Here is a 21,675-nt window from a genome sequence, read left to right as displayed (position 1 = left end):
TATTTTTTTTTTTTTTTTTTGGGGGTTCTCGGGCACAATTTATGTTGGATATCACGTGACCTTGACGTATTTCTATCTTCATATGACATTGAAACAATGGGGGCAGGGGGCTAATGCTCAAGAAGTCCCAACAGAAAAAAGGAAAGCCATTCAAAATTCTTCTCTCCGTAGGAAATTATGCATATATAGTTCTCCTGATTATGTAAGATCGTCACTCCAGCAAAATAATAATATAATTATTTTTGTATTTCTCTGTTTTGGTTCTAGAAAGCCTACTGAAAAAACAGAAAATAAAGAGAGGAGCATACTTGTGTGCTAGTAGTAAAGAGTAAAGACAACAATCTTCTCTTGAGTCTCAGCAAAAAAATAGGCATATGCAAGCACGAACGTCTACTACAATCACTGTTACAGTATGAACAACTACAACAAGCTATGGACATGCACGAACGTTATGAACATTCTACTGCTACTCTCTTGCTACAGGTACTCATTTGAACAACTATTTGTTTTAATTATTGTATTTTTCTTCTCAAAAATCTTAAATTCACTACTTGAAGTCTTGAAGTATTGATATGCATCGACGTACTCATACGCATTATTGATAACTCATCAATAACGAATATATGTTTTACTTACTGTACAACTGTAGGTGAGGTAGTGAGGGTTTACTAGTAACTAGCAGTCGCTAGATGCAGTCGCTCGATTGAAATCTTTGTCCTCGAAAAGGTGAGCATATCATTGGTTAAGGGGATCGGGTTTTGTTACACTAGGTCCCTTTGGCATCAAGGATGGCTGGTGCGGCCATGGTTGTGCCTGTCTAAGACATCAAAGAGAAAAAGTGCATGCATGGACTTTCTTGAAGTCTATTTTTTTTTTTTTTTCCTTATTTAAGGACTTTCTTGAAGCCTTGGAGATGGGAGCTTGTGCTGAATCACTTGTAACGAAATAAATATAGATGTACACCTCTTAAGAAAGCTAGTACAAAAGAACTGCAACCAAGAAAATGCCCTTTTAGGTTTCTCGACTTGACTATCATTCACAAATTTGAAGTTGACCTCCAAATTTGTCATATCAAAATTAAATAAAAAACAAAAGCATCTACCAATTAACATTAGTATAATGAACATATGCATGAGAGAAGAACTTGGAGATCAAAAGAAGAAAATCTAATACCCACACAAAAGAAGCAAATCTCATGAAAAAAAATAAGAAGAAGCAAACCTAGAGAAAACATCAGATTAATTTGGAAGCTCGCCACAAGCTAGCTTTGTAAATTATTCTAAGCTGGCCCTAGCTTTGTAGATTATAATACCCACGGAATGAGCTAGCAACCTTTTATGGGGACTGTCGGGATTCGCCACAAGTTAAAACTCAAGGATCGTCCTCAAATTCATCCTCCTCAAGGATCATCCTCATCATCGTAACTGTCTTCATCATCAGTAAGCTAAACATTCATAGGGGTCCTGCTCAGCCTCCTCCTCCTCCTCCTCATCGTCAGAATAGTAGTTCTCATCATTTAAATCATCATCATCATCTAGATCTTCACAATCAGTGCCTAGGTCAACAGCTTCCCCAGTGAAAAGTGATACTGCATGAGGAATGATCTTGTCTCGAATAGTTTTACTGCAAATAGCACCAGCAACAAGTTAATACAAGATGATAGATGGCTACACATGCATATGAAGTTTTGATTCTTGATACTATTTTTTTTTTTTTTTTTTTTAAAAAAACTTTTTTTATTAAATAACTCACGCATCCTACATATGTCAATGAGATTTGAACCTATGACCTCAAAATCGTTAGTTAACTCCTTAACCAACCAAGCCACGACTCATCGGCCTGGTTGATTCTTGATACATGCGTATACACTTCATGTCATATTAATATGTAGATATATATAGGTCTGATACAATTCCAGATTTCTAATCATTCTATAGTACTACTGCATTTTCACTTTACAAGACTCCCAACCAACTGTTCAGGCATCACCAAGTTAATGTAAAAGTAATGTATAAAATATAAATTTGATCAAATAAATATACATAATAAAAAATAGAAGGAAAAAACATATTGACATACCCATATTCATAATCCAGATGCTTCTGAACTTCAAATTGAGCTTCCTGTCATACACATCAAAAGAGATTACAAGTTTGCTTGTACATCATGAGCTTACGTTAATCCTTTAATCCTAAAAGCCAAACTTACAATTTTTCGGAAATTATCATGATGCATATAAGTTGAGCTCAGGATACTTGGGAGTGTTAAAGAAGTTGAAAAAACTTTGATGTTTGGTCATGAACTCAGCAGTCTTTGATCGCTTTCTTGGCCTCTTCAGAAGACTAGCTGTCAAGCTCTTGCCAGGAAGCCAATTGATTTTTGTCCTGCAAGGTACACCAGATTTAAAGGAAAAGTAAATTAAGAAGGGGAAAAATCAATTGATAGAAAAAAAGAATTACCCAATTGTCTTCTCCAACACTGCAGGTTGACTGTCACTAGTCATATGATATGCTTTGGTTAGGACAGTGTTTTCAAAATATGGATTTGGATCAAAGAAGAACTCCAGCTTGAACCCCAAAGAATTGTTTATCCTAGACCACTTGATATCTTTGAGATATTTGAGAGCTTCCTCATCACACTTCGTAATCTGTCCAGATAACAATAAATCATACTTCCATAAGAGTACAAAACCAATCTAAAAGAAATGGTTTGTTAAATTTCCTACCTTCTGAGCAAGTACTTCATCGTTCTTCATTGCAATAGCCCAAAAGCAAGGCACTCCTTTCTCTACAGTACAAGGGACATTTCGACAGAAAACTAAAGTGTACGTAGTACTTGAGTAATTAGAATTTGATTTTTGAGAGGTACCTTCTCGGGCTTTATCTCCTTCTTGGTCTACTGCAGTTCCAGTTGTGCCATTAACAATCTCATATCTCTGCAATGTGCAATCAGCCATTAGATTACCCAGAATACGTTAACTATATGTTGAACATTAATAGCACAGTAAAGCCAATTCAGGAGCACCAAATTTAGTTTACCTTTAAAAACCAAGATCTGGACTATACAATATCAATAGCACAGTAAAGCCAACTCAGGAGCACCAATTTTGGTCAACCTTTAAAAACCAAGATCTAAACTATATGGCAATGTGATGATATGGTAAGACATAGTTTCCTGTTGAGATCGTGCATACCTTTTTGTAAAGAGGTTCGTACAGCTTCTGATATTTTCCTTCCAACACAGCCCTCTCCCCTAAAAATATGTTTTTCAGTACTGGCTCCCTCGAAGTAAAACCAATCTGGAAGAAAACATGATCATTAAACTATCTTTTCTTGCAAGAATTTATCTCTATACATTTACCAAAATACTTGGAAGTTTATCACACGGTAGCCTTAATTTGCACAAACCAAACTGAAATTTGATCATATAGCTAGTGAGTCATCAATATCACTAAAAAAGAAGTAACTGCAATCTCTACTTTCTTCTGGAAAAGTGTAATTGGTAAAATAAACGTTCCATGAGAGAAAAAAAAGAAAAAGAACAGAATCTGCCAAAATAGAAATCAGATACATACTAGTCCCTTATTGTTCCGCTTCATCACTTGGGGAAACTGAGGGATAATTTCATCTCGAATTGTTGAACTGTGCATGGCACCACAAACATGTCATTGAAATTTATATTTGAAAGAGATGATATATAGCTCAAACCAATCATGAACAACACATATCATAACTTAACATGACAGAATCTGACAGACATTTGTATATAATCCGTGTCATTCCTATTCAAAAAAATTCTAATCAATGTTGGCCTTTTTCATCTCGATAGACTCTAATTATGTTATAGTTACTTCCCTGCACCCTCAAAAACCACTTTAGAAGTCCTAGACAAGCATAAAAGCTGAATTTAGTGCACTCTAATATGCTGTCTTGTGAGTAAAGCTGTGATCAGACCGAAAAAAAATTTCACAATTAACTACTATATATCTTAAAATCATTGTTTCACCAAACTGTAGTTCCTTACAAAATGTCATAATCACAGTGGATCCTACTTTGGACATCTGCCGCCTGTCAACATACAGATCAGAAATCAAGAAACTTGGTTATATCATCGTTGACCAAATTCAACATGTTAAACCTCAAACGTGCAGAATATTTACTATAATCCTCACTGACCTGGACAGGTTGAAAGAAGTTGAAGAAGCTGTGAAGGTTGTCAGTCAAGTTTTTCCCCGGATACCACTTGATCTCGGTCCTGCAAGTTAACCCAAATTGAGGAAAAAATAAAAAAAAGAAGTGAAATAAATAAGAATAGCACAGAAGAATAGGCGTATTGTCATTATTCATGTGGTATGTTTTCATCAACACAGAATTTTCAAAACAGGGATTAGAATAAAAGAAAAACTCCATCTTGAATCCCCTAGAGTTGCCTATCCTAGAGCACTTAATATCTTGGAGATACTTGAGAGCCTCTTCATCTTGGTCTGTGATCTGTTCCAGGAAACAAATGATCATTTATCAAAATACAGTACAAAGAATGAGTAGTACAGAACTATATATGGCATTAAATCAGTACCTCCTGAGCAAGCACTTCATTATTCATCAGTGTATAAAGCCTAAAGTTGTGTCCTTCTTCTGCATTAAAGACACAAGTCAACATAATGCTCAAGTATATTTCATAAGCTATTAAGATTATTCGACTTTGGAGGAGGTACCCCGGCAACGATTCTGTCTAGCTTTCAGTGCAGCTCTCTCCTCAACAAATTTTATTTTCAGGTCCTTGAGTTGGCCCTGCAAAAAACAATGTGAATGTGTTGCTCTTAAGCTGTATGGATGAACACAAATTTACATTTAAAATTAGGACTAGGATCAGAATGTTTAGAGTAGACTGAAAACGTACTAAGAAAGATAAATCTCGAAGGAAGACCAACCTGTATTTCAGTCAAAGCTGCAAGGCGCTTCTTCAGCTCGGGTGATTCCAATTTGGCAGAATGCTGTCCAACCAAGCTCTAAAGCATATGCGCACAAATAAACAACACAATGAAGCAAGTAAAAGGGGAAAAAAACAACTATCAACAAGAAAATACACCAATGGACCATGCAACTCGAAAAAATAAAAAATAACACTCATAACTCATAAGGAACAAAATTAAAAATAATGAGAAACCCTGAAGAAATCTAATTAAGTCTCTCTGCTAAGTGCTAAAATTGTGCTTGCCGAAATCAATAAGCATCCGGTTCTCCCAAGAAGTTCAAAAGCCCCACTCAAGTTCCAAACTAGACCTTATTCATGTAACGTTTAGCGGAACCATTGAAATAGTGAGATCTATATGTCTCCCTTCGATCTACTACTGATTGAGTAAAATGGCATTAACTAAGAAGTTTACCTCCAGAGCTTTAACAAGAGCAGCACGATCCTCCGCACCGAGAGCTATACACAAACAAAGAGTTCAGGTACAGTAACAGAGAATAAACATTCTCAAAAAGTTTGGCACATGAAAACTAACACACACACACACACAAAAAGAAGACTGAAAACAATTCCAAAAGCCCTCCATTTTTTAGGTAATCAAGTAAAATCGAAGAATAGAGTTGAGTCTAAGGCAGTACTACCAGCGGCTGCAGGGATGAGAGAGACACTGCGTTCGAGTTTATCTCTGTAGCTCATCATTATTTCTGCCCAGATAATGCAAACCCTAACAGCGAGAAATGTACGACTTCAAAAATAACGAGGATAAGTAGGGTTTTCCCTCCCTCTACGGCTCTAACCTTCTTTGTATCTTCTCCTACAAGGAAGATGAAAGGTCACATCACGATCACCAATCTCATCTGACGGCCCAAAACTTTTATCTATTTTTTTCCTTGAAGGTCCATAAGGAATTGCCAATAAATCTTATACCAACATTCCTTCTATATATGCATGAGAGACAAGAAATTGATTTTGTTTTTGTTTCGTTTTTCTATCTTATTTAACACTAATACTGAAGCACTACAAAACTGAAATATAGGCCGCAGATCTGGATCTCGAAATCTCCCGTTTCAGCCATGAGAGCTTATTGCATACCAAGAGAGGATTTGGACCCGGAGGATCGCCGATGGTGGGAGAGGCAAGAGACATAGATCTGCAGGGTTTCTGGGACAGGGGTCTTGTCCTTGTTGATGCTCTTGAATGTGTTGAATTCGTTCGACGTAAAAATAAACTGCAAAGAAAACCTAGGCCTACGGTGGAAGAACAAAGGCGAAACTATGGGCGCTGGCTCCCTCGCCAAATTCGTTTATGTTCTAATCAGGACCTTGCTGCTGCTGATACTGTGGAAGAACAAAACCGAAACTACGGGTGCTAGCTCCCTCGCCAAATTGGTCTATGTTTTAATGCTGATACTAATGACTCTCGTGCACAACCTTCTACTAGTTCTGCCTTCACGGGTTGCAACTGTTGTGGTATCACCCACTCGGGTCGACATTGTCCAAATCGTGTGTAACGTGCTCATGAGACTCAACCAAAATCTGCTCTCAGTTCATGCCAGACCAAAGATTAATCCCAAGTCTCACCCTATGTAAGCTGTGTTTGCTATGTAATTAGCGACTTGTGAACTGTGTTAAATCTGCAACCAGTCCTTCGCAGTACTAGGTATTTAATGTCAATGGTAATGGTGCTTCTGTAAAAAAAAACTGGAATATAAGTCGATGATAATGGTAAGACCTACAAACCACTTACAATTTAAGCTGAATATATGAGATTTGGCATAAGAGTTTTCCACTTCCAAAGACATACATGCAGCGCTTCTCATGTACGTAATCATCTATGTCATCTTATACACCTAGCTAGATCCATTCTTAATCATTCTGTAAATAAAGTCTGCTTTCCTCATGGACGATCAATTATCCTATTTTAGTGTAATGGAAAGAAAAATCACAGCATTGTTCAATGTTCATCTCTTCAGGTTAGCATATAAGAATATGCTACAAGCTGGGGGCTTAAAGGATGCTCGTTTGTTTGTGAGTTGTAGTTGTGTCATAATGAAAGAAATATATAGCTTAACAAGTTGTCAACTTCAGTCCTGAAAAAAACCTAATGTATCACAAATATAAAACCGTAGTCCTCTAAATTTGACATATAAAGATTAAATAAAAACAAAAGCTTCTACCAATTAACGTTAGTATAATGAACATATGCATGAGAGAAGAACTTGGAGATCAAAAGAAGCAAATCTCAATAAAAAAAAAAATAAAAAAAATAAAAAAGCAAATCTAGAGAAAACATCAGATTTGGAAGCTCGCTACAAGCTAGCTTTGTACATTATTCTTAGCTGGCCCTAGCATTGTAGATTATAATACCCATGGTGAAGGAGCAACCCTTTCTGTGAACTGTCGGGACTCGCCACAAATTAATACTCAAGGATCGTCCTCATCATCGTAACTGTCTTCATCATCAGTAAGCTAAACATTCATAGGGGTCCTGCTCAGCCTCCTCCTCTTCCTCTTCCCCCTCTTCATCATCAGAATAGTACTTAACATCATTTAAATCATCATCATCATCTAGATCTTCACAATCAGTGCCTCGGTCAACAGCTTCCCCAGTGAAAAGTGATACTGCATGAGGAATGATCTTGTCTCGAATAGTTTTACTACAAACAACACCAGCAACAAGTTAATAATACAAGATGAGATATGGCTACACATGCATATGAAGTTTTGATTCTTGATATATGCGTATAAACTTCATGTCATAGATATATCTAGATATAGGTCTGTTACAGTTCCAGATTTCTAATCATTCTATACTGCATTTTCACTTTACAAGACTTCCAACCAACTGTTCAGGCATCACCAAGTTAATAATGTACAATTAATGTATAAAATATAAATTTGAACAAATAAATGTACAAAATAAAAAATAAAAGGAAAAAATATTGACATACCCAAATTCATAATCCAGATGCCTCTGAACTTCAAATTGAGCTTCCTGTCATCATACACATCAAAAGAGATTAAAAGTTTGCTTGTACATCAAGAAGTTAAGTTAATCCGATCCATTAATCCTAAAAGCCAAACTTACAAGTTTTTGGAAATCATCATGATACATATAAGTTGTGGAATCATAAGAAAACCCAGGATACTTGGGAGTGTTAAAGAAGTTGAAAAAACTTTGATGTTTGGTCATGAACTCAGCAGTCTTTGATCACTTTCTTGGCCTCTTCAGAAGACTAGCTGTCAAGCTCTTGCCAGGAAGCCAGTTGATTTTTGTCCTGTAAGGTACACCAGATTTAAAGGAAATGTAAATTAAGAAGGGGAAAAATCAATTGATAGAAAATAAGAATTACCCAATTGTCTTCTCCAACACTGGTTGACCGTCATTACTCATATGATATGCTTTGGTTAGGACAGTGTTTTCAAAATATGGATTTGGATCGAAGAAGAACTCCAGCTTGAACCCCAAAGAATTGTCTATCCTACACCACTTGATATCTTTGACATATTTGAGAGCTTCCTCATCACACTTTGTAATCTGTCCAGATAACAATAAATCATACGTCCATAGGAGTACGAACAAAATCAATCTCAAAGAAATGGTTTGTCAAATTTCTTACCTTCTGAGCAAGTACTTCATCATTCTTCATTGCAGTAGCCCAAAAGTAAGGCACTCCTGTCTCTACAGTTCAAGGGACATTTCAACAGAAAAGTAAAAGTATAGTACTTGAGTTATTAGAATTTGCTTTTGAGAGGTACCTTCTCTGGCTTTATCTACTGCAGTTCCCTTTTTTGTCACTTTGACTTCAGTTGTACCATTAACAATCTCATATCTCTGCAATCAGCCATCAAATTACCCAGCATACATTAACTATTGCACATCAATAGCACAGTAAAGCCAATTCAGGAGCACCAATTTTGGTCAACCTTTAAAAACAAGATCTGAAATATATGACAATGTGATGCTAATATAGAGATATGGTAAGTAGTTTCCTGTTGAGATTGTGCTTACCTTCTTGTAGAGAGGTTCATAGAGCTTCTGATATTTTCCTTCCAACACAGCTCTCTCCCCTAAAAACATTATTTTAGTCCGTCCACTCCATAGTTGAATGAATTACTAGAAATCTGGAAATAAAACTTCATCATTAGTCTTATATATTACAAACCAGAATTTCGATCATATAGTGAGGTCATCATATATTACAAACAATCTCTACTTGCTGCTGGACACGTATAATTGGCAAAAGAAACTTTCCTTGAAAGAAACAAAAAGCAGACTCTGCCAAAATATACATCACATATATGTACCTTTTTCACTTTGTGCCACTGAGGGATAATTTCATTCCAAATTTTTGAACTGTACATGGCACCACAAACATGTTAACGGACTTAAAATCGAAAGAGATGATATATAGCTTCTGATGCAGTACGATTTATGAACTACCCATGTCATTAACATGACTGTTTATACTCGATCTACATTATTCTTATTCACGCATTCTCCAATCAAAGTTGGACTTATAATCGATGTAATTATGTTGAAGTTCCTTCCCTGGACTCTGAATTACAACTTTACAAGTCCTAGACATTAATTAGTGCACTCTAATATGCTGTCTCGTAAGTACTTAGCTGTGATCAGACTGAGAAAAATTCACAATTAACCAATTCAACCAAATCATTGTTTCACCAAACTTTACTTCCTTACAAAATATCATAATCACGGTGCATCCGATTTTGGACATCTGCAGCCTGTCAATACACATCAGAGATCAAAAACTTCGGTTATATCATTGTTGACTATATTCAATACACATCAGAGATCAAAAACTTCGGTTATATCATTGTTGACTATATTCAACATATGAATACTCAAACATACAAAACATTTATTATAATCCATACGGACCTGGAGAGGTTGAAAGAAGTTGAAGAAGCTGTGACGGTTCTCTGTCAAAATTTTCCCGGGATACCACTTGATCTTCGTCCTACAAGTTAACACCAACTTGAGAAATAAACACAGAGAAGTGAAATAAAAAAAGCACAGCACAGAACAATTAGAGTTACCCAATGGCCTTCTCCAAGATAGGCTTATTGTCATTAGTCATGTGGTACGTTTTTATCAATGCAGAATTTTCAAAATAGGAGCTATAACTGAAGATAAACTCCATCTTCAATCCCTTAGAGTTTCCTATCCTACAGCACTTGATATCTTTGAGATCCTTGAGAGCTTCTTCATCTTGTTCTGTGATCTGTTCCAGGGAACTGATGATCATAAATCCACAATACATTCAAAACAATGACTACATAACTATGGCATCGAATCAGTACCTCCTTAGCAAGCACTTCATTATTCTTCAGTGAATAAAGCCAAAAGTTGTGTCCCTCTTCTGCATTAAAGACACAAGTCAACATGCATAATGCTCAAGTATATTTCATGAGTTATTAAGACTCGACTTTGCAGGAGGTACCTCGGCAACGATTCTGTTTAGCTTTCAGTGCAGCTCTCTCCTCAACAAATTTTGTGTTCAGGTCCTTGAGTTGGCCCTGCAAAAAGAACAATATGAATGTGTTGCTCTTAAGGTGTATGGGCTATGGATGACCACAACCAGTAGTACTGATCCACCAGTTTTATATAAATTTATACATTTGAAATTAGGATCAGGCTCAGAATGTTCAGAGTAAAACTGAAGGGTTTTGCAACTCAAACACCCCGTCAATGTTGAGAGCCAATGATATAGCAAATTCAAGGGGTAGTTTGCAAGTAAAATCGAGTTACAGCCATAGAAAAAATAGATGAGGTGTGTGGATAATAAAATAAGATGTGTGAACTGAATAGCACCATCCTAAACCGAAACCTAAGAAAGATAAATCTCGAAAGAAGACCAACCTGTATTTCAGTCAAAGCCTTAATGCGCTTCTTCATCTTGGGTGATTCAACTTTGCCAGAATGCTGTCCAACCAAGCTCTAAAGCATATGGCGCACAAACAAACATCATAATGAAGTATAAAAAAAAAACACTATCAACAAAAAAAAGGTATCACTGAGCAGGCAGGTACAACAGGAATTAATTCAAGTACTACTCATAGCTCATATGGGACAAATCAATATGAAAACCCTGAAAAAATCTCAGTCTCTGCTAAAATTGGGCTTCCCAAAATCAATACGCATCAAATTCCCCCAAGAAGTTAAAAAGCCCCACTCATCAAAAATTGAGATCACGTCTCCCTTTTACTAATGATTGAGTAACAATGGCATTAGAAATTCACCTCGAGAGCTTTAACAAGAGCAGCACGATCCTTGGCACTGAGAGCTATACAGAAACAAACACATAAACAAAGAGTTCAAGTTCGATTTTACTTTACAAAGCAACACAGAATAAAAATTCTCAAATGGACTCAAAACAATTCCAAAATCCCTCCATTTTCTAGGTAATCAAGTACAATTCGAATAATTTAGTTGAGTCTAAGGCAGTATTACCAGCGGCTGTAGGGATGCGAGAGACACTGCGTTCGAGTTTATCTCTGTTGCTGGTCATTCTGCCCCGAAAACTAGCAAACCCTAACGAGAGAGAGAGAGAGAGAGAGGGGAGTGTGCTGAAGAAGAAATGGAACGCCTTACGAGGATGAGTAGGGTGCGAGAATAGTGGCGTTATTTAAGATTGGATGGCCCAAATCAAATCTCTTATTGGAATATTAATATTTGAAGAAGATCCCGTTTCGTTTTCCCTCCCTCTCGCGCTCTGTCGGACTACCCGACCCGACCCGACCCGACCTTCTCCTACAAGGAAGATGAAGAGCCAAAAACGTTCATCTATTTATTTCCTTCTATGAAAGACAGCAAATTTGTTTTTTTTTGTTTTGTTTGTTTTGGGGTGGGTGGGTGGGGGGAAGAAAAGAATGTCTAGGGCCTCATTCGATTCCTGCCCTCAAATTTTTGGATAGCAGGTGCTTCAATTAACTGGCCACCTATTTGCACTAGAAAACACTGGTTCGTTTTCTCTCGAATCATATCATGCATTTTCACTCTCTTACATCTTCCAACAAACATGCACTGAGAAGAGTGGCTACAATATGATGAGTCTCATTTCGTGCTTCCTCTACATTAGCATATTTCTCCAATATTTCCAAAGATATAACAATTCATCTCTAGATATGACAAAATCTTCAGGAAACAATGCACAATATAATAAGAAGCATAATTTGACTTTGTTTCTTGGTAAACTCTCATAATAGAGGAAACACCTAATCCCCCATACCTGAGAACTCTGAGGTGGGATTTTTTCAGTATTTGAATTGCAAGATTCCATTCTTGAGGTGTCTTCTTGCAAGCCATGGCCCGACCAACTGTAGCTAATGCAAGTGGCAAACCGCCACACTCTTTTGCCACAATCTCAGCCAGTTCGGGGATATCTGGATCAACAGAAAGAGTTTCCTTTCCAACTTTTTCTTCAAACAAGTTGCTCTTCAAAGTAGAGTTCCACCAACATTTTGACACTTTATTCCCAAATTTGTAGCTGGATATGTAGCTCTTTGAACAGTAACCCCAACAGCACAACTTCTCCATTTCTTGCGTACCATCCTTGATAACTTGATTGACTTGAGTACAGTTTCCACCCTCAAAATCCAGTTCTGTACTTGGCCTAACCGCTTGAAGTGATGCTGCTGCTCAGCAACCTCAACCCTTCTATTCACATCATTCTTTGAAGACATTAACTCTTCCACAGAAACTCAGATCTTCAAGATTTCTTCCAGCTTACGCACATAGGATTCTTGTCCAACAATGGAATCCCAGCAGCGAGTAACAATGGCATCGCATGAGCAAGAGACTGAGAAGACGTTGCCCATTATTTTTTCTAGTTGCAGGAGATCTACCAAAAGAAAGTTCAGAGAAGAAGATCTCTAAACCAGCTCTTGAGAGTTGAGGATCAAAGATAAGGTGGAGAATTTTACTCCATGGCTCCACTAATTCCTTATTCGAAAAGAAAACTCCAACTATCTATCAACACATCAAAACCATCAATGCATTGTGGGGGTGGTGGGACTCTATGCATGTTGTTATCAGTGATGCAGCCAGCCAGTGGTGGGACTCACCAGAAGACTTGACGATAATTAAGCTGTAGAAGCAGCCATGGTATATTGGAAGACAGTACCTACATCAGTATTTATTCTTTTGGTAATGAACCGAGTTGATCAACCAGAAAGAGGAAATAGCCAAAGAACAGAATAAGACAAGGTTTCACAACCCATTGGCTTCAATAGCTCACTCAAAAAATCCGTTGTGTCTCCTTGGAAACCTCTTCCCTCAGAATTAAATTCTTGAAGTTTAAAGTCTTGCAAATCATTTCAGGACTCTTTCCTTTGATCATGTTTGCCACAGTCTGACATTTCCATTCCAGCAGACGAGCATTGGTAAGACAATTTGCTGCCAAAATGTGATCAAAACAGTTGTTTCTGGTCTACTTTCATGTACTTGGTGTCCGAACTCTTAAGATCACCCTCATTGTCCTCTATGTGCTTCTTGCAGTACTCGGGAACTTTTCCCAGGATGCTATTGGTCAAGATCGGCAAAGAAACTGCAATGTCAGCGGAACCATTCTCCACTATTTGCTTTTTCTGGGCAATTCCAGGGCCACTATCTCCTCTTGAACTTGTTTCACTCTGTCAAAGCTCTGTATCATTATCATTTTCTTCCCAACCAATATCTTTTCGCTTATGGGGTTTCCAGCTTTAGGTTTCAATACTTCTGCAACTTCAAGATTTGAAGAACTTGTGAGCCCCTGCCTTCATGTCCTATATAAATAGAGATTGGCATTTAAGTTATGATTATCCAGCCAAATACTGAATTTTATTTCAATATGAAATTTCAATATGAAAATTGTAATGGTGAACTCAAGTAATCATGCTATGAAATGTAAAGCATACTTCATTTTGAAGCTCTAAGCATTATACAACAAGCATTAAGCATGCCATAGGGTTTGCTTACCATGACCCTTCAGATTTTGTAACTGAAAGCTAAGATCCAAGGCTTAACTACACCAGCTTTCTTGTCCACATTTCACAACTTTTAAGGTTGGCAAATTTCTTCTGTCATCTTTTTTTCTAAGTGAACTTTGTCTGAAAAAAAAAATTAAAATACATTCCGCTAATTATATTTTCTCCAATTAAAGATTTTAGTTTTTTTGAAAAAGTTTGGCAAAGTAACACCGGGGATCAATGGTGTCATGTTCTACTTATGGTTTACTACTGGTGTTATCTGTTTTTTACTATATGATCAGGTTTGAGTTTCTTTTTGTATACATTAACCAGATTTGAGTTCTGTTTACCAGTCGTTTAGGGAGGATATGGTAGCAGATTTATTATTTGTTGTTTAATCTCTAAGTAACTGATTATAAAATAATTTGTCTTTTTTATGATCATACCTTCAAATTCCCTTTCTGTTTCTGAAATAATAGCCTAGAATTTCAGCAGAAATGAATGTTTTTACCAACTATCAACGAATTTTTCAACAAAATGCAATTATTTGTGCAAGAAACATAGCAAATTATGCTTATGAAAATGATCAAAAGCCGAACCTGTTGAACCGCTCAATGTATTTCAGCAATCATGCCCATTCTTCTTCCTTATCTGGCAACCAACAAAAGAGGAGGTCCTGTTAGCACTATATATACAGCTATAACCTCAGAAGAAAATAATGAAAAAGAACCACCATGTTGGTTAATGATTAGAATGATTATGAAAACATTAAGAATTCTACCAACCAAAGCTTCGTACCAGAAGCAACTAGCAGACACAGGACTACAGTCATGTCTGAGAGCTGAGGATGGATTTATCAAGTCAGATAAGAAGAGATATCCTGATTGTATTAACCACTATTATAACATGAATGTGGCAAATCAACTTCTGTAATAGCACTAGACTACCTCAACTGATAGTCACTTGTGAAAAAAGATGACTGTCTTCCTCTATCTCTCTGTGTCTTCCACTTCTTGAGGTTCAGACTTATCAACTTCAACCAATGACTGCAAAACAAGTGTAGATTCAGATATTTTTCCTCCATGGAACTGAAAATCTATTATGTGCGAGTATCTGACAGCTGTTTGGAGCTCTTTTTCGTTCAAGTTAAAAGAGATGATATTCTTCCAGTCCTTTGATCTTCCTCCCAATAAAACACCTTGTAGCATAGCCGCAAAAGAAACAGAGTCTAGATCAATACCTTTATTTCTAAACTTATCGTTCAACTGTAATGCAGTTTCAACCATTCCATACTGACAAAGGCAAATGAGAATGGAATTATAAACAGCAGACTTCTGGGACCATCCATCAGAAATCAATTTTGTATAGAAATCAAGAAAAATAGATTTCTCCTTTTCTTGAGATTCATTCGCTTCCTTTGAAATTGCAACATTTGTGAACCCATTTAGCAAATAATGGATAGTGACATCATTAGGATGGCACTTTTTCTTCAGCATTAGTTCGAAAAAGGAGGCTGCTTCTGCAAGTTTACCTACCTTGCAAAACTTCCCAATAAGTATGCTGTATGTGACTACATTTGGCTCCACACCACGAGATTGCATCTCTACGAAAGTTTTTACAGCTCCATCAGAATCTCCTTTGCGACAAAAACCATTGATCAAGGAGGTGTACGTAATGACATTTGGCCTGCATCTCTGTTTCACCATCAGTTTAAAAATTTCCAATGCAGCATCCAAGTTATGCTGCTTGACATACCCATCAATTATTGTGGAGTAAGTAAACCCATCAGGCTGATGATTCTTTTTCTTCATCTTTTCGAGGCATGACAGTGCATCATTCATCATTCCAAATCTGCAGTAACCCTTGATCATAGCATTGTACCCCACAACACCAGGATCTAGACCCTTTTCAACTGCTAACTCAAATATACTTTTAGCCTCCTCAAGGTTCCCATTTCTGATTAACCCATCTACCAAAGTAGCGTAAACAAATGAATCAGGTAGTATATTTTGGTCAAGCATCTGACCAAGCAGCAATTTGGCAGCAGGAACCCTCCCTTTCTTGCAAAGACCACTTATCAACACATTGTAAATGCAAGCATCAGGGAGTATCCCATTTTCTATCATTCTGTCCCGGACTGTCAATGCAAAATCAACGTCCCCAGAAACAACATGTCCATGAATCAAGGCTCCAAAAGATACCAAATCAGGTTTGTGACCTCTTTTTGTCATCTCAACAAGCAAATCCAGGGCCCTACAGTGTTCCCCTTGTCTGCAATAGACTTGAAATAGAGGAGTATAACTAAACTCATTCGGAACCAATCCCCTCTTCATTGCCTGCTCTAGAAACTGCTCGGCTACCTCAACCTTCCCTTTCTTACACGAACTATTAATCAAAATATTGTAAGTTCTAATATCTGGCCCGCAACCACTCTCAATCATCCTCGCTTCAGCATCCACCGCAGTACCAGAACCATCATGCTTACACCTAGCCTCAACTATAGCATTATGTACTTGTGCATTGACCGTCAAACCCCTCTCCTTCATTTCCATCAAAAGCCTATCAATCGCCACAAAGTTCCCATCTTTGCAGTACCCATTAATCAAAGCTCCATAAGTTTGCAACGTAGGCAGAAACCCCTTCAACTTCAACTCCCTAAACAGCCCATCAGCCCTTCCAACCTCTCCCTTCTTACAATATCCATCAATCAGCGTATTATAAAACACAACATTCGGCACACAACTCTCTCCCCATCTCTCCACAATCAACCTCCTCCCTTCTTCAACCTTGCCTTCCTTACACAGCCCCCTCACCATGATACAAGTACTGTAGTTATCTACACATACACCCTCACCATCACCACCGTCTTTCTCAAGCATTTCATCATACACCTGGCGTGCAACATCAACTCTCCCATTCTTCACAAGCACCATAAGCAAAGCATTGCAGGCGTAAACACTCGGAACCGAACCACACGAATGGACACCAAATCCATACAACTCAAGAGCCTTATCAACCAACCCAGAATCAGCATACGCCAGAATCACAAAGCTCAAAGCATCCTTACTGGGTTTAACATCTTCCACTTTCATACTCTGCATCACATTCTCAATCTCCGAAACCACTCCAAACCAAGCCAAACGCTTCAAGAGAGAATTATAGGCGGACCCAGTTGGGGAGCAGCAGTAGGGTCGCCGGAAAGCCCAGTCGAAGAACTTCAAACCCAACTCGGCGTTGGGGATTTTGTCCAAAACGAAATGGGCGACGTCGGAGACGTGCGTTCGGGTTTCGGAGAAGTGGGTTTGGAGGGACTGCTCCCATTGTTGGTGGGTTGTGAGGATGTGGATGGTTTCGTGGACCAGGTTCTTGATGTGAGGCGGTGAAGAGGGAGATGAGCGAGTGGGTTTGGGGGTGTGGAGGGGTTTGATGCGAGAGAGAAGAGTCTTGGACATTGGAGAGTCTCAAAAGGTTGAAACTTTGAGGGTTTAAGTGAGGGGTTTAAGCATTTGCTGGAGAGTAGAAGAAGCGCTAAAATTGAGTTCAGATTTCAAATGATATGCTCAAGCTGTATGAAACTATGATGCAACGTTCCTGACGACACTGTTCTCTTGTCGTTTTGGATCTAAACGACCTCACTGTTTCACACTTCTCTTGGCCTCTGTTCTTTCGTGCAGGAGTTGGGAGTAGAAATTATTGGTTCTATTGCAATAACAAAAATGAAAAGTTCTCTTAAGAAAAGGCATATAAAAGGGGCAGACAACATGATGATTTGGGTGGTCTTGCAGGAAAGGGAAGAGAACTCGATGCAAGTCGAAAGTCTATAGACTGTTAGATGAGTCGAAGAGGAATTTGATTCATTCAACTTCTTGTTAACTAGTTGGCGTGAGAAAGAATTTTCCATCTGCCAAGAATTGAAATTTACAATTAATGCACAGTATGCACTAGAGAATGGGGGTGCAGCCCACGTACATGGGAAAGCATACAAAATTAATGCTACCATAGACAACTGCTACTGAACTTCAAGAGCCAGAGCCAATGCCAGCATAAAGAAAAGATGATGAGCGACCAGTAGCATTATGTTCTCGCGTATTGATGCTGGTTAAAGTTTTGAACCATTTGAAACTGCTGCAATGACTGAAACTCCTACACCAAATATGAAGCTGAGATCTGTGATGTGAGGTGGCCTGTGGAGCATGTAATTTTACGAAACAACTTGGGAAAAACGGGCTGCACTGGGTCGTGATGTGCAACTCAGCTTCTTTAGACTTCCAACTTTTGATTTCCTTTTGAATGTGCCAAATCGAGTATACAAAAGGACTCCTCAGCTACAGTTCCTTAACACAGAACAATTCAAGCCAACATGCTTATCAAATACATAATCTACTCTACCAAAAGTGTAAACAAATTTATCTACAAATCAATTTTCTCTTTACAGATGCAATCAAGTTTCAATTCAACTGACAGACTTAATAGGGATTTCTCGTGAAGCTTTTCCCCTTGGAAGTTTACGACATCCAGATATCAAATCAAGTCGAACATTCTACCAATTATAAAGAAAGTTCTTGCTGTTTGCAACTAAACATAATTATTTTCCCTCTATGAGGAGAACATTTTAGTGGATCTTTCTGAGAAAATAGATGAATTTTATTGATTAAGAAGAGAAATACATTACAGCATGATCAGTCACACTCAACAAAATAACAAATGTTTTTCTACTTGTGGGTACAGAACAACACAAAAGCGACGGTGCTTTTTTGCATTCATCAGGTTCCGTTTCTTTTTCTTTTCTTTACACATCAAAGGTAAGGGAAGGAGTAGCACAAGTATAATTCTTGAATTTGTGTGTTTTAACTATTAGAAGGATAAAATGATCTTTCAAATTTAAAGGAAAATGGTGGTGGTAGGGAGTAATTGTGGAATTCAGATAAAACCGCTCTCTTCTTTTCCTTTGTTTTACACATCAACTAAACCATCCATGGACAGGCAACAGTGACCAGTGAAACATTGAGGCCATAAGCATATTACAGACAACAACCTCATCTCCATCCTCAAACAATCCCACAGTAACATTTTTTGCATTTCTGCCTATAAATTACCTACAGTTCTTGAGAATACACAACAATACCTTCTACACTTTTGTTAATCAGCAGAAAATGTATAGCACAAATTATGCAAAAGATTCCTTAGTGTAATCCCTATATGCTTCTGACCTTATTCCTGGGAACTGTAAGAAACTAAAAAAAGAGAAAAAAAAATTGTGAAATATGCGATGTTTGGGACATTGGAACAGCATTTCAAGCAACTAATAGAAATACTAGTAAGGAAAAACTTACTGACAAGCATCTAAAACATAAAGAAATGAAAGAAATGATCCATAATCTGATCATTGGCTTATACCCTTGTATTACTTCTGAGTAAAAATTTCATGTTCAGAATATAAGGCGCTATAAAACATGATTAAGACAGAGAATTTATGGATAAAAAAGACTACTTCTTTCATCACAAAACAAATATTGAAATTAGTCAAGTTACCAATATATGCTTCTAATGCTGTCTTATGAGGATGACTTTGTTATTGTTCCCTGACCTTTATGTTCTTCACCACTAAAACTGAAAATAATAAACAATCAATCAAAATCTAGAAGCACTCAGGAGTTTGAAAGACTGAACTTAGTATAGCATTAGAGGAAAGTCATTGACAACAAACTTACAGCAAATTTGGTGCCCATGTCCATCCAGAACCTCTTTTCTTTTCTGTGAGCAAAACTCAGAACTCCATTATATCATGAGCTTTATTGAGGCAGCAGTACAACAAAGTGTTGAAGATTATGGGAATGTCCCTTTCGTATGATTAAAAAAATTTAAGTCCAATTAGTTCTGCAAATTTACAGAGTTGGGCAAAAACAAATACCAGCTCTTGTAGAGCTGACCAATTATACAATCAACCACTTTTCAGTTTTCCAGTCCCTCATCTTATCTTCATTCAACTCTTGGTTAGTATGGATTGCAAAGAACTCAACTGTTTTGAAGGAAATGGAGGCACCCTTCTTCGAACCAACGTCATGATTGCTTGAGCCTTACCAAGCTGACTATTCCTGTTCAGGCCTTCAAGCAATGTACGAATAGTATCCACATTTGGATACCAATTTTTCTGCATGCAATTTCTACATATTGTATATGCCAGATTAAAATCTCTTTCTCTGCAAAGATAATGAATCATGGTCTGATAAATTTTAACATTGGGCTTGTATCCCTTGTCATGTAGAAAAGAATATACCCTTTTTGCCATGTCAAGTTTCCCAGCCTGGCAAAACCCTTTGATCACCAAATTAAATGTAACTTCATCAGGTGCTATTCCAATATTCTGCATCATCCTCATCACTCTGTTAGCTTCCCATGCTCGCTTCGTATCAACCAGAAATTGGATTCGAACATTGAAAGTTGCAAGATTAGGTAAACACCTCTTCAAGACCATAAGATTCCATAAACCATTAGCAATCTCCCACCTCCTACATTTGTAAAATGCTGATATCAGAGTTGTATATGTAATGACATCCGGTCGTATTCCCAACTTTTCCATCTCTACCATGATCACATATGCTCTAGTCAAATCCCCCATTTCACAAAAAGCCTTGATAACAATATTAACCGAATACACGTCCAATTGAATATCAAATTGCTGCGGAATATCACTCATAAACGCCTCAATAGCTCTTAAATCCCGAGTTTGAGTCAAAACCTTAAGTGTAGCATTGTATGACTTAACAGTCCTAGAACAACCATATAAATGCATATCACAAAAAGTATCAACAGCATGCTTAGTCATCCCAGCCTTACCATACAATGTTATAATCCTCATAACAAACCCTTCTCGCCGACCTTGAGGAAGACTCTTCTGATGCTCAAGCAAATGCTCAATGTAATCAAACCGGCGAGCACCAGCTAACCGAGCCACCGTGTCTTCAAATGCAAACCGGTTCTCAATAACAAGCCGGTTGTGGGAATTTGCCTTAAACAGCTGAAACAGCTTTTCAGGGTCCCTCTCGGCTTTAAGCTTAACCAGGGCAGGTTCTTCCGATGCCTTTATATTATTGGAAACCGAATTCGGCACAGAAGCAGCAGCAGCAGCAGCACAATGATTCCTAGCTACCACTGCAGTAGCGACCACATGACAAAATCTGCGACTGGTTCGCAGAGAGAGCATGTTTTAGGTGTTTCCTCAAATTGAAACGTACCCATCCATCAAGATCAAGATTCTACACAACCCATTAGGCTAAAAGCTTCACAAACAAAAACCCAGAAATATAAAAGCTTCAGACTTTATCAGAGTTTGGGCACCGACCTGGCAACAGCTTCACCGCCCATGTGAGACAGTAAAAACCCAGAACCCTAAACACCAAAAGGGAATCAATCGAAGTAAAGAGAAGAAACTGATGCATATGGTTGTCTAGGCATTGATAGCTATTGTGGATTGGTGGAGTGAAAGCTGAGATAAAAGAGAGAAGGGAATTTAGGAGGGTGGATCTGAGAGGGGTGTCATTTGTTCAGTGATAATAGATGGTTTTGGTTCTGTGGGTTTTTAGGGGTTTAGGTCTCGTTTGTGGACTGTGATGGTACAGCGTGCGGGTCCATCGTAAAGAATCGTGGACTGCGCAAGCTCAAGTGTTCGAGTGTTCTTTGAAGCTAATACCTGAGTCATTTTTCCATCGCTTGTTCTTTTTGGTTCCAAGCA

The 21,675-nt window shown here is 37.9% G+C and overlaps 3 protein-coding genes and 1 pseudogene across 3 annotated transcripts; all 4 read right to left on the bottom strand.

The window, feature by feature from the left end:
- Positions 1 to 1,436: 1,436 nt before the first annotated feature.
- LOC101299982 (putative nucleosome assembly protein C2D10.11C-like) lies at positions 1,437 to 5,670 on the bottom strand. Its single transcript, XM_004305467.1, has 16 exons — positions 5,613 to 5,670; positions 5,387 to 5,430; positions 4,931 to 5,008; positions 4,715 to 4,790; positions 4,576 to 4,634; positions 4,462 to 4,490; positions 4,176 to 4,254; positions 4,024 to 4,067; positions 3,575 to 3,641; positions 3,194 to 3,298; positions 2,869 to 2,935; positions 2,726 to 2,787; positions 2,460 to 2,647; positions 2,234 to 2,384; positions 2,080 to 2,123; positions 1,437 to 1,623 (listed from the first exon to the last, which is right to left on the bottom strand). Exons 1-16 carry the CDS (start codon positions 5,668 to 5,670, stop codon positions 1,437 to 1,439), a joined length of 1,338 nt encoding a protein of 445 aa, XP_004305515.1.
- Positions 5,671 to 7,431: 1,761 nt separating this feature from the next.
- On the bottom strand, positions 7,432 to 12,680 carry LOC101299693 (annotated as a pseudogene).
- Positions 12,681 to 14,932: 2,252 nt separating this feature from the next.
- Positions 14,933 to 17,395, bottom strand: LOC101299403 (pentatricopeptide repeat-containing protein At1g52620-like). The gene has a single exon (XM_004305466.1). The coding sequence runs from the start codon at positions 17,393 to 17,395 to the stop codon at positions 14,933 to 14,935; it is 2,463 nt and encodes an 820-aa protein (XP_004305514.1).
- A 780-nt stretch (positions 17,396 to 18,175) lies between these two features.
- LOC101303047 (pentatricopeptide repeat-containing protein At1g80150, mitochondrial-like) lies at positions 18,176 to 21,651 on the bottom strand. Its single transcript, XM_004303275.1, has 2 exons — positions 19,655 to 21,651; positions 18,176 to 18,268 (listed from the first exon to the last, which is right to left on the bottom strand). Exon 1 carries the CDS (start codon positions 21,145 to 21,147, stop codon positions 19,927 to 19,929), a length of 1,221 nt encoding a protein of 406 aa, XP_004303323.1. The 5' UTR covers positions 21,148 to 21,651; the 3' UTR covers positions 18,176 to 18,268; positions 19,655 to 19,926.
- Between the last annotated feature and the right edge of the window lie 24 nt (positions 21,652 to 21,675).

This window comes from Fragaria vesca, linkage group LG6 (genome assembly GCF_000184155.1).
Source record: "Fragaria vesca subsp. vesca linkage group LG6, FraVesHawaii_1.0, whole genome shotgun sequence".
Classification (NCBI taxonomy): Eukaryota; Viridiplantae; Streptophyta; class Magnoliopsida; order Rosales; family Rosaceae; genus Fragaria; species Fragaria vesca.
This window is presented reverse-complemented; position numbering and strand designations above follow the sequence as displayed.